This window comes from Phoenix dactylifera, chromosome 15 (assembly GCF_009389715.1).
Source record: "Phoenix dactylifera cultivar Barhee BC4 chromosome 15, palm_55x_up_171113_PBpolish2nd_filt_p, whole genome shotgun sequence".
NCBI lineage: Eukaryota > Viridiplantae > Streptophyta > Magnoliopsida > Arecales > Arecaceae > Phoenix > Phoenix dactylifera.
In genome coordinates, this window is record NC_052406.1 from 7,414,022 (window position 1) to 7,427,309 (window position 13,288).

The 13,288-nt window shown below is 45.5% G+C and overlaps 1 protein-coding gene across 1 annotated transcript; it reads right to left on the minus strand.

Annotated features, from left to right (window-relative positions):
• Positions 1 to 1,781: 1,781 nt before the first annotated feature.
• On the minus strand, positions 1,782 to 11,492 carry LOC103717750 (ABC transporter B family member 19-like). Its single transcript, XM_008806243.4, has 10 exons — positions 10,829 to 11,492; positions 10,670 to 10,724; positions 9,951 to 10,126; positions 9,649 to 9,849; positions 8,151 to 8,410; positions 7,338 to 7,654; positions 7,016 to 7,239; positions 5,462 to 6,287; positions 5,134 to 5,375; positions 1,782 to 3,213 (listed from the first exon to the last, which is right to left on the minus strand). Exons 1-10 carry the CDS (start codon positions 11,144 to 11,146, stop codon positions 2,005 to 2,007), a joined length of 3,828 nt encoding a protein of 1,275 aa, XP_008804465.2. The 5' UTR covers positions 11,147 to 11,492; the 3' UTR covers positions 1,782 to 2,004.
• Positions 11,493 to 13,288: the final 1,796 nt, after the last annotated feature.

The following is a 13,288-nucleotide window of genomic DNA, read 5'->3' on the forward strand; positions in this document are numbered from 1 at the left end:
GTCAAATAAGCAATCATTATGCTGGTTACGTTGGGGTGACAAAGCCCTAAGATCCAACTTTGTCCACTACTTGGAAGTTAGAACTTTGTATCAACTTGCCAAAGTAGTAGCTCGTCTTCAAGCATAAGTCCGTGTGGCGGTGACTATGGGCCAGTCCGGTCCAGTCCTAATTTGAGCTGGGTTTAAACCTTAGGCCCAATTTTGCTAAATGGTTGCAAACTCAGTGCCCGATCCAACTCTAAGATGCGACTTTAGAGGCTTTAGACGTTCGAGCATGGATCCATAACCATAGAGTGACAGAGTAGTACCGGTACAAAACCTACTCAGAACCTAACTTTTAGAACCTCACCTGAAAAGAATAGTCGAAAGGTATTATTTGGATTTTTTTATCCTGTATAAGTACTGAAGATCTCGACGAATAACCGATGTGGGACTAAACCCACACCCGCACTGATTCTCACATACTCTTTTCGTTCAAGTCCTGACATCAAATCCATTCAAATCCGATCACAAGAACTACGATCGGCCTTTGGTCAGCCTCCTTATACCCGTACTGTAGTGTTCTCTAGTCTATATAGGCTATAGGTCAAGTTTACTTTTCCAGAACTTCATCCAAAAAACTGCCAAAAAGTATTATTTGGATTCCTTAATCCTGTATAAGTACCCAAAATGAATAACTAATATGAAACTAAATATACGCTCGCACAGATCCTCACATTATCAAAAGAAAAGGCAGACCACAATTTCTCCCAACATTCAAAGTAGATCATATGTATAAGCAATCTGTCCTCTTAGTCTGTAGCATGCTGCGTTCTTCTTGATCAATGACAACCTGTTGCAATGTCAACATAGATGCTCTCATACCACCGTAGTATCTGCATTGCTTTCATTAATATAAGATGTCATCTCTGATTATTTCTAATCTTTATAGAGGAGGTAACATTTGTACACCAAACTTGATCCATGAAGAGACGTACATCTTTTATTGGCAAGAATGGTAACCTTGGGTACTGCTCCTAAACAAAGAGTTGCTTATTTACTACATTGTGAGAACAAAACTAAGAAAGACCAGCACAGCACAGATTCTTTAAGCACATATTCCTTTACTGTATTCCTTCTACGAGAATTTCAACATTTAATTTATGATTTCAATCAGATCGAAGTCCAACGTGACAACCAGGCTTGAACAGTATTTTTCCATGATCGTAATATCCGAGGATGAGGTCCTGTTGGTAGATATACAAACCTCTTTCACACAAACTTTCGCCTCAATGTCCAAAAAAAATGGAGGAATATCTTTATTACAATTCTGAGCAAGCACGATCAAAAGATGCATTATGTCTGATTTCAGTTAGAAAAATTAACTTCTAGATTGATGTTTTATTTTTTTTGATTTAGAAAAAAATTCAAGCACCAGCTAAGGGTAACTTTTGGAGGGTGGGGTCCAATTAAAGCATGAATTGCATTCAGATGTCCTAATTGAGGGTTTGATTGCTCGAGTCCAATTTCCAAGTACGAAGATTTATAGGAAGGATAGAGCAACTCAAGTTACATTCAAGTAAAACTTTAGCCTCTAAAACTGCACTCAACTGCTGCAATTTGAGCTGCTGTTACTTCACTGTAAGTCAAGCTGCAGCATCCAACTCCATTTTGAACCTGGGGGTGCATCATTCTACATCATGGCATCTGCTAATTTCCAAAGATACATTGCAATAACTAGAGGCTGAATTTTTTTTCTTCTCCTACCATTAGTGATCGACTGCACAAGCCAAAGAAAACAGTTTAAATTAAGTCCATCCATATATAATGATAACAACATAACCAACATTTCCTCCCTCTCATTGGAGAATAGAGGGGCGCAGCGTACGCTAAAACCCCACACTCATATCTACATCACAGCTCTTCAGTAGAACACCCAAAAGACCGGCGGCCGTCAAGACGGTCTCAAAACTGCAGATGTAAGGAGGTCCAATTGGAGGGAAGGTGCAGGCTGGTGCCATTCCATCAAACACAATGGTGTTGCAACTGCAACAGCCGGACGTATGCCCCATCAGCCCGGGCCACCAGCTCGGCATGGCTCCCTTGCTCCACGATATGCCCATCCTGCACCACTGCAATGGAGTCCACCCCTCGAATTGTGGATAGGCGGTGCGCCACCAGGACGGTCGTCCGGCCTCTCATCAACTGCTCCAGAGCCTCCTGCAGAACACATTCTGACTCCGCATCCAATGCGCTCGTTGCCTCGTCCAAAAGCAGCACTGCCGGGTCCTTCAGCACCGCCCTTGCAATCGCAATCCTCTGCTTCTGCCCACCTGATAGCTGCACCCCTCTCTCACCCACCGGCGTCTTGTAACCCTTGGGCAGTGCGCTTACAAACCCATGCACATTGGCAGCCCGTGCCGCCTCAAGCACCTCGTCCTCAGTCGCCCCATCCTTTCCATATGCAATGTTCTCGAAAATGCTTGCAGCAAAGAGCACAGGCTCCTGCTGCACAAGTCCAATTTTGAGTCTCAAGGACTTCAAATTCAACCCCCGGATGTCTTCGCCATCTATCATGACCTTCCCTGCAGTGGGATCATAGAACCGCTCAATGAGAGCAATGACGGTACTCTTCCCACATCCACTGGCCCCAACAAGAGCTTGGCTCAGGCCAGCATGGATTCTTAGGTTGAAGTCTTCGAAGATGGGGACATCGGGCCGAGATGGGTAAGCGAAGTCAACATGCCTTAGCTCGATCTCGCCACGAATGGAGCCAACAGGCTTAGCTTCTGGATCATCAGGGTCAATGCGGGTCAGCCGGTTGAGGATAGAGAAGACGGAGCGAATGGATTCGCCACCTCGGATGATCTCTGGTGCAAGGCTGACTGTCTCGGCGACTGAGTTGGCAGTGATGACAAGGATAACAAAGACCTTGATCACCTTGGAGAAGGTGGAAGCACCAGAGTGGACAAGATGAGCACCATACCAGAGGATGAGAGCCTCTGAGGAATAGAGAGAAAGCTGGGACAGGCCAAAAAGAAGGCCAGATGTCTGGCTCCGACGGAGACTGCGTTGCTGGGGTACTTCAAGCTCATGATGAAAGAGCGAGAGAATCTTATCCTGTGCATTGAAGGCTGCCACGGTGCGGATGTTGCTCACACCCTCTCCGGCAATCATGCTCGTCCTGGCATGGGCTTTTGCCATGTCCCCTGCAAATCCCTTCAGCGAGAGTTGCTGAAAACATTCAACAGGAAAAACAGAGAACGTGAGCACTGTCACAGGTTTGCCATTCTGAAATAGTTCAATTAGGAGGAAATATGTGTGATTAGGTGAAAATGCGCCCACCTTGCCAGAAGTTCAGGAAAAACTAAGATAATTGATGATATTTTGAGCGACAATTAATCCTGAATTAAAACCAAACGAATGTATACACAAGTTCATGCAAAAAGCATAGAAGAGGCATTGACAGCAGTAGTAACACTGGCACCACCAACAACAAATAGGTCATTGTTACCACCAGGTGTCTTATGAGTGAGTTGGGAACAATTCATGAACAAGCTATACAATGTGAGAATTACTAAATAATATATGATTTAAATCTTATTTTGGCATTGGAGTATATCTAATAAAGAAAATGACAATATTTTTGGAATTCCACAGTAATAATTGGCAATATAGGTTGAATGCCAAATGCTGAAGTTGCCCGGCTTGGGGATGACTGTTTTGTGAAGATCATTTAGATAAAGTCCACGAGTAACAAAAAGATCATTAATAACTATGAGAACAAATATCAAACGAGATTTTAATGCATGGCAACTCTATACAAGCCAAAATATGTAGATTGTACTTCCAATAATCAATGGACAAACAGGAAATTCCGATTTCTCAGTTCCTATCGCGACCTATTTGATAAAGAGGCCACCATTAAAGAACAGACAAGATATTATAAGATAGTTAAAGATAAAGATTACTTACTACAAATTTTTTAGTCCCTTCGTTCCCGTCTGAAAGACTGGCATCAGACTTGTAGTCATTCCGGGAACCCACAAGACCTTACATACTTTTTTCGTTTCAAAACATGTAGTCTTTCAGGCAAGATTACTGGAACATAGCTCTGTTTCTTCAAGTAAAGAGAAATAAAGGAAGAGCACAAAAGCACCAAGGAATCCAGCACTAATTTTCCAGGCAGGGATAATGAATTAGAATGAATGATGAAAAACTGAGTTAAGCTCGCCAGGGAGGGTATGGAACCCCACCCTTCCCATAAGAATCCAAAGGAGGCAGAAAATATTTGAAAAAGGTGAAGTTCAGAAAGCATCGTGAACAAAAGAATCTCGCCATCTCAGCATGTGATTTCTCTTTTTTAATGCAGCAGGAAAGGCTCAGAGCAGGCCAACTTTGGAGCAGAAAGCAATAGTTCTCCATGCTTTTCTTTTTCTGTAACTTTTTACCACACTCAGACAAAAAATTGAAGAATGGTAGAGCACTGATATTGAGTGGCTCCAAATTTACTCCAACTGCTGCAACTGCACGAAGACGGTTGTACAAAAGAGCTTCGAGATATAAATAATAGGCAAATAAATGCTGGGAAGCTTTCTATCCATTCTCTGTTTTATTTATAATGTTTTTTAGATATGGACGAAAGAGAACAGCAACTTGAAATAATTAAAAAGAGTTAACAGCAGCTGCCAGGAAGAACATGTGCTCTAGTATTCTGTGGCAGTATGACTGTCCAATGTGTTGATGCCTTCTTTATTATTCTCCCCTTAACACCTTTGTTTTCTGCTGTTCCAATAGGGAGGGTTATTGGATTCCGGGAAACGGAATAAATTGCCAGTATCTGAACCACTAGATTGAATACAATTATATTAAGCAAGTAACCTCAACAAGATGATATATATGCCTGTTCCCAACCAATTTACAATGCTGCTAACCAGATTAGTATGCTTCTCATTATAGTGAAAACGACATGGAAATTACCTCACCAAAGAAAATGACTTATCTCTCGGGTCTTTATGAAAATTCCAAACCAATAAGTTATGGGCTAGCCAAATAAGCATATTAGGTGTTCCTAATTATTTCGGCCGGAAACTTTCTACTTTCTAGTACGGCAGGGGTCTCAGTAGTCACTAAAAACAGAAAATAGAAAACTACCTGTGCAAAGTTGGCGAGGACAAGAAGAGGGAAGGTGGCAATAATAAGAAGAGCAACCCGCCATTCAACAATGAAGCCAACTATGAAGGATGTAAGGAGAGAAGTCATGTTCTGCAGGATCACCGAGATCCTCTCAGCAATTACAGACTTCACATCAGCTGCATCTGTAGCCAAATGAGCAGCTACAAGGCTGGAATTGTTCTCCTCCTCGTCAAACCAGCCCACTTCATTCCTTAAAATCGCTGCATAAATCATGCAGTACTTCGATCATGTTTTACTTTCATAATCAACTGAAGAGAAGAAAGCAGAATAGATAATACAGTCATACCAGCAAGCATCATTCTCCTCACCCTGGTGGTGAGATTTTCCCCCATGATGCTGAAGAAATAATGCTGAACCAGATAGGCAACAACAGCATAAAGCCCTGTGCCAACGTACATGAACACATACTGTCTTGTCTTCCGCTCCATTGCATTTGGGTCCCTATAGTAGAACACTTCAATCATATTGCTCATCACGATTGCAAATGTTGGGCCTATGAACCCAGAGAGGACAGATCCAATGGCACCCAAGATACTGTAAGGCCACTCTGGTGCATTGAGCTTGAGAAGCTTAAAAAAGTAACCACGTGGTACTGGGTACTTGCGATCATTATCTGCATTAGGAAGCATCTCTATATGGCCATCTGCTCCTGTGCTGTACTGATAGCTCAAGTTCCTCAAACTTCCAGACCGAAGGCTCAGAGATTTAGTGGAAAGCGAATGGCTCAGGCGTGAAGATTGGGAACTGTGAGTGGATGGGGCACCAATGTCCCTGTTTCTTGCCATCTCCTGGAACCGTATAAGAGAGGCATAGGCTCCTGAGGTGCCCTTTGCAAGAAGCTCTTCATGGGTCCCAGTCTCAACAATTTGACCTTGCTGTATTACAGCTATCATATCAACGTTTCTGATGGTAGAGAGCCGGTGTGCAACAACTACAGTTGTTCTCCCAACCATGAGACGGTCTAGGGCTTCTTGAACAATGCTCTCAGAACCCGTGTCCAGGGCACTGGTGGCTTCATCAAGGAGGAGGATCTTCGGGTTCTTTAGCATGGCACGAGCAATAGCAATCCGTTGTTTCTGGCCACCAGATAGCTGGACTCCTCGTTCTCCTGCCTGGATTTGATATAAATTTGTATGTAAGAAGGGAAAGAGAATGACTTGTTTCTCTTCAAAGACAGATATCGCTAGAAATTTAACAATTAGCCATCTAAAATCTCAAGGAAATAAGTGCAAATTATTAGACTGCTAAAGAGAACTCTGTTTGAAAATGATTTCAACATATAGTTTTAGTTCCAACTCACTGTTGCATTCTCCCCTATAGAAAATAAATCTCCTAATGGCTTCTGCCAGGAGATTACCCATAAATCTTACAAAAATTAAACGCGCAAACACCTTTTATCAAAGCAGAACATCGCCTTTTCTTTGCAGCTGTTGTCAAGGTTCCCTGTGGTCTATTTGTCAGATGGAAGCGCACTTTGCAGCAATGGCAAGTGAATATAACACAAAATATTGACAGGGGTCATCTTGCAATCTGAGCTTGGGTTCAAGACCAATTTAAATTATTACAAAAATATATAATAGGACGAGCTTCCATGCACAGAGAGAATTATTTAAGAAGCAAAACCCATATGAAGCACATGATCAGGATCTGCCTAATATGCTTCACGCAAAGAGCAAATCAGTGAAGTGCAAAATAGATGAACTCCAGTTTCAGAAGGTGGTTTTGGATATAGTAGTATGGCAAAGAAAAATACTCATGCTGGCAAACAACTCTAGGCATAGGATTCTTACTTACGGTTATTATACTAAGCAGCTAACCTTGATGAAGAGCACAAACTTACCTGGGTGTTGTAACCATTCGGAAGTAGAGAAATGAAATTATGAGCGTTAGCAGCCGATGCAGCAGCTTCGACTTCAGCTATTGTGGCATCAGGCTTTCCATATAGTATGTTCTCAAGTATGGTTGTTGCAAAAAGTGCTGGCTCCTGGCTCACCAATCCAATTTGCTCTCTCAGCCATTTCAGTTGTAACGTCTTTATATCCACATTATCTAGCAGAATCTGCCCTGCAACAGCAATGGCAAAGGAAAGAGTTACTCGAATGCAGGTTAATATAAACGACTGAATCCACATAGCTGCCTTACTAGCTTAAAGCCTGAGTTACCCTGGTTAGGATCATAAAACCTTTCAATCAGAACCACAACAGTACTCTTGCCAGACCCACTACCTCCAACAACCGCAGTGGTCTTCCCTGCAGGAAAGGAAAGGGAGAAATCTCGGAAGATAATGACATCAGGTCTTGATGGGTAGCTAAAAGTAACATCTTTGAACTCTAAGTTTCCATGGACCTCAGGCGAACATTTTCCATCAGAGGGATCTTGAATAATGGAGGGCTTTTGCTTGATGATCTCCATCAGCTTGTATCCAGCAGCTTTCCCTTTGCTAAAGGCTCCGAGATTTGAGAATGCTTGGCCTAGACTCCTGCATAGATGCGCACATAAAACTATGAACAAAATGAATGATATGCATTAGCTTTGTACGATGACAAAATTCATACCAAGAAATCTCTGTCAGTGGTACTTGCTGGTAATGCTCAATAAATGCAGCAGGCAAATGATAAATCATATCACTAATAAGTAACCAACCACTGACAGTGAAATCCTGCTTATTGCAGTTGTATGCTAAATTTCTGCCTCTTTTGCGCACACCATAGAGGCATAGACTAGTAGTTAAAGTAGTTACGTGTTTAGATAGTCCTTAAGTTGGGATCTGCAGGATATCTCTAGCTTATAATTAAAAATTTTAGAAATAAAATCTTGCCAACTGAAGACCACTAAATTAGCAGTAAGTCTTGAACATAGAAAGAACTACACTTCTCTTCCATCAATGTCGAATCATTATCAATTGACATTATAATTAAGGAAATAAGTTCCAAATTGAAGGTAATCACAAAGCCGACAATTAAAGTGCAACTCACATCCCACCAACAATGGCAGAAAATATGGCCGTAAAAGCTTTTCCACCATCAGTTTGTCCATTTCTGATGAAGACACCAGCATACCAGAACACCAAGGCCCATGACATGCATGCAATACCATATGTACACCCAATCCCCAAACCTTTTGCCATCCCTGCTTTGTACCCAAGCTTCAGTGTGTTCTGAATTGCTTCTGAGTAGGAATCGAGGGCTTTGCTCTCTCCAACAAATGAATATACAGTTCGCACTTGTGCAATTGCCTAAGCAAAGTTGTCAGAAGTAGAAGGATTCATCAAACATCTATGTGAGAAAATCCAGAATTCAGATGCCAACTAAAAAACACTAGTAACTTACCCAAGGAAGGCACACCTGATGACAACAATATGCATGACAATCACAAAAAATATGAATGCAGCATCTAATCATACAGACCACAAAATGATGATCAGATGATAACCATCCAAAAGTAGGTGCTAGGCTGTTAGCTAATTACAACTTCTAGACTAGTACCATCTCTGGCTGCATAAATTGTAATGCAACATGCAATGATTCCCAAGGCCTGACAAAAGGATTTACCGAGGCAAGTCATGTACATCAAGCAAACAAATGTGTATAGCTTGATATACAATTTACTCATCATTATTGTATGTTATTCCTCAACTAAACTATACCATTGAAAGAGTAAATAGTTATTGGTCCTTACATATTCCTCCCATTTATGCCCTGACGAGGACATCAAGCCAAGGATCCAAATTCATTTAAATCTAATTACAAGCACCACGATCAGCTTGTGATCAGTCTCAATAAGCCTTTGCTGCAGTGTTCAGTAGTCCACATGAGCCATGAACCAGATCCGCTCTAATATCATTTGTAATAATTCAGAATTTCATCCAAAATGGCTAGTCGGAAGATATTTTTTAGATTCCTTACAGTAGTATTCAAAAGCCATCATGGACAAGTTACATATTTATCTCACTGATAGCTAACAACTAAAAAGAACTGCCCATTCATCTAAAAGAAAGCTACCAACCGGACGACCGACACTACATGCCATGCCATGCGCAGCAACTACATGCTAATAAGCGGACAAACGCAAACCCACCCTTAGACCCCAGGGTGATCCACCATCCGACACAGACCAGCCAAAAGAAAAAAAAGCTTGAAACTAAAATCGTTATTAACGACAATTAAAGCATCAATGGACGTGGGGTTGGAGATAGGCAGGGCACATAGTTCTCTCTTTGGACTTAATTAAACAAGATATGAATAGTTCAAAATCCAACTACAGTACCAATAAGAGAAGCAACAAAGAAACCATCGCCATCAAGTGGTAGCGCCATCAAGAAAAGGCCTTACAAAAACTGACACACACATGTCCGCATCCCCGGGACCTCCATGGCTTATAAGCCCCATAAAATATTTCCCAATTTTAAAGCATAGTAAAACTTAGATAGCTTTTGTATATATGTCACCCGCCCGGTGATGGTTGGTAGGTTACCTGCTCTGCGACGATGCCGGCATTGGCGTAGGATTCCCGGCTCTTGGAGGTGAGGCCCGTGAGAGTATAGGCGTAGAGGCCGCCGGCGAAGGCGATGCCGGGAATCACCGCCACGCTGAGGAGAGCTAATCTCCAGGCGGAGATGAAGCCGACTACGAGGCCAGCCAAAAAAGTGGAGAGGTAGTGGATGAAGTTACCGAACTGCGCATCACCACCGCCAGAAGGCGCACTTTAGCTGATAAGTATGAGAGTGTGCAAACGTGAGCCTGAGGAGGTGAGTGGAATCGCGATGGTGAGGCTACCTTCTCGCTGATGGCGTCCTGGACCGAGAGGGTGTCCGTGGAGACGCTGAATACGATGTCCCCCGTCCGGGCGTCGGTGTCGAAGAATCCGACGTCTTGTTTTAGAACTGCTTCCAGGTACCGCCGGCGAAGCGCACCCGCCTGCCGTTCTCCCGTGTACATCCAGCACGCGATTTCTGCTCAATGCAGAAACAAGAACACGGTAAGCTCACCGGAGAACGACCGTATCTCACGTCGATGCCCAAAGCCTAACGGCGACAGACGGTTGATAGCAGGCTTGTGGGCGGTGACGGTTAGACAAGTCTACCGGCGGTGAAGGCTCCAGAGAACAAAAGGCCGAATAAATCGGATTAATTCGGGGATAACAGTGCGCGACGTTTTGGTTCCCGACCCACGCGGTAAGGTGACGGCGAACGCAGGGGACGGGACAGACACGAGCGGATGCTATCATCCAGATGCATGCATACAAATTTCTATGCGGACGCGGAGAAACTTTACCCCGAAAAGAAATTTCTAAGCGGTAAAGCCGGAGTACGACGTTAAAAAGAGTAGATGACGGCCGGAGAAAGGGAAGACAGAGACCAAGAAGAACAACGGCATCCTTTTCCTCGTCTTACCCCACCGGCGGTGTCCCGATCGGAATCAAAAATAATAATTAACAATAATAATTTAAAATAATTGAGGAGGGAAACAAAAAGAGTAGGAAGAAAAAGACTTACCGGCATACGAGGATAAGCACACGATGACACCGAGATAGACGAAGTAGAGAGCATACTGACAATAAAAAATAATACAAGGAATTAGATTTAAAAAGATAAACAAAATAGAGAAAATATGGGGAGATCTTAAGAGAGGAGAGGTAGAGGCGGTGACCGGACCTTGGAGACCTCGTTGGTCATCTTGCCGAGGTCCTCCTGGTTCTTGCCGAACCCGTTGACGAGATCGCCGAACAGTAGGAAGAAAACCGGCATCGCCGACCCGTGCACCACCGCGCCAAGACTCCCCGCCGCCATGAGAGCCAGGTCGCAGCGGTCGGCGAACACGAACAGCTCGTAGAACGCCAGGGTCTTCTCCTGCCTCCTCTTCTCCCCCTCCCCCGCCCTGGCCATACCCTCCGCCATTACCCCCTCCTCCCCCCAACCGCCTATCTCCCTGAAAGCCCGGATTGCATCACCGCCGCCTGAGGTTTCCGCCATTACATCTCGATACCAAGCTCTCTTTCTAAGCTCTCACTTTCTCTCTCTCTCTCTCTTCAAAGTGAGAGTGTCGTCTTTTAGGTTGGAGAAGTCGGCAACGAGTCTTTGCTTTGTAGAAGAAAGTCGGGAGAGAGAGGGATACAGAAAGAGAGAGCGGGGGTAGTGAGATATAGGGGCTTGAGGGATCCCGTCACTTGCGGTGAGCTTCTCCGATCTAGCTGGAGTTATTAGCTGCCGGCATGACGAAGTAAATGAGGGATTGCGGGGGGTGGTGAGGGTTATAGGTCGTGACGAAAGTGACGGGAAGGAGGAAGTGCAGTGAAGAAGGGAAAGCAACCGGGGCTCGCGGAATCTGGCTGGTAGGGCTGTTAATGAGCCGAGCCCGGGCGGAATCTGGCTGGTAGGGCTGTTAATGAGCCGAGCTGCTCGGGCTCGGCTCGGGCTCGGCTCGGTAAAAGCCCGGCTCGAGCTTGGCTCGTTAGTCAAACGAGCCCGAGCCCGAGCCCAATATGAGGCTCGTTTACACCCGAGCCCGAGCCCGAGCTCGAGCCCGAGCAGCTCACGAGCCCAAACGAGCTCTAGTCTCCCACTGAAAAATTTTATTTCAGCACTATAATTCATAAAAATCTGACCACATAGAGAAAAATAGCCTGTTATCGAGCCCGAGCTCGAGCTCGTTCTGGAGCTTGTAATTGAAACGAGCTTTACGAGCTCAAGCCCGAGCCTTTGCTTTGCCAAGCGAGCCCGAGCTCGAGCCCAATATAGAGCTCGTTACCGAGCTCGAGCCCGAGCCCGAGCCCGAGCTTCTGTGAAACGAGCTGAGCCGAGCTCTCCCAGGCTCGGGCTCGGCTCGGCTCGTTAACAACCCTACTGGCTGGGCTCGGAAATGGAAATGACCTCAATGGTGAAGGGCAGAAAAGGTTTTCCGGTGGTGTTTCTTAAGCAGAAATGCGGCTCGGGAACTCAGGAAAGTTACCCACTTCTGCACCCTTCAAACTAGAGCAGCTGTTTATCCCAACAAGTTTTTTTTTTTTTTTTTTTTTGGCTGAAAACGGGTATTTCATACAATACGTGTACGAATACATCCAAGAAAATCAAAATAAAGCAACTCGCGGAGCGCATGTGGCAGCTCCTCCTCCCCCGACCAAAGGGTATACCCTGAGTGATGAGCCGCATGGGCCGCCACCCAGTCGGCTGCCCCATTAGCTTCTCTAAATACATGTTGAGCCTGGAAGGCTCGCTCATCTCCCATCATGCTCCCTATGTCGCGGATCAAAGGGTGGTCTGTACCATCACCCGTCGCCCCCCTCCGAATCCATCCGATGACCGTGGTGGAGTCGCCCTCCAAAATGATCGACCTGGCTCGCAGGATCATCCTTGCATGGCGCACGCCCGCCCAGGCTGCTCGAAGCTCTGCCTCCGGAACCGACGTATCGAACAGCTGGCAGCCACCTGCTGCAACTACCCTGGAGTGCGGGCCTCGTATAACAAAGCCCGCACCACCCCGCGCACCGCCGTCCAACACCGACCCATCAAAATTGACCTTGAGGAAACTCGGGGGTGGGGGCTCCCAGGTGAAAAACACCATATGGTGGGCTGCCGAAGCAGAGGGGGGGCCCCAGGTGTCCCGAGCTGTCAAAGGTCTGTCTGAAGAGGTGGTGGGTACAAACTCAAAGGCCTGAACACGAGCAAGCTCCGCAGCAAACCTCGGTGACACCCTACGATCGCCGAGAGTACGAGCATTTCTTGCCAGCCAAATCTGGTGCGCTGTGCAAGTCGCTCTAATAGCCTCCTGACACGTCCCGGAACTGGGTAGCCCCTGTCGTATCCTGTGAAGGAACTGTGGCCTGTCACTCCGGGCCTCCTGCGGGATCCCGGCCCACTGCCATGTCAATCTCGCCCATACACACTGAAAGAGCATATGGTCTACCGACTCCACAGCCCCACACGCTCCACACTCTGCAGGGATCCCCCAACCACGCCTACTCAGCGCAGCTCTCGTCGGAAGGCGATCCCAGAACACCTTCCATAAGAAGAGGGCTACCCGCGGGTGGAGACCGTGCCTCCAGATCCATGTGCAATCCGGCCCCCTCTCCCGCTCTGACTGGATGACACGGGAGAGGTCTCCTAGCCTGACACTGG

Coding starts and splice junctions, on each gene's coding strand:
- LOC103717750 (XM_008806243.4), bottom strand. CDS start 11,146: ATGGCGGAAACCTCAGGCGGCGGTGATGCAATCCGGGCTTTCAGGGAG. Junction 8,411..9,648: donor CCGGCATCGTCGCAGAGCAG/GTAACCTACCAA, acceptor AACTTTGCTTAG/GCAATTGCACAAGTGCGAAC. Junction 3,214..5,133: donor TCCTCGCCAACTTTGCACAG/GTAGTTTTCTAT, acceptor GAATGTTTTCAG/CAACTCTCGCTGAAGGGATT.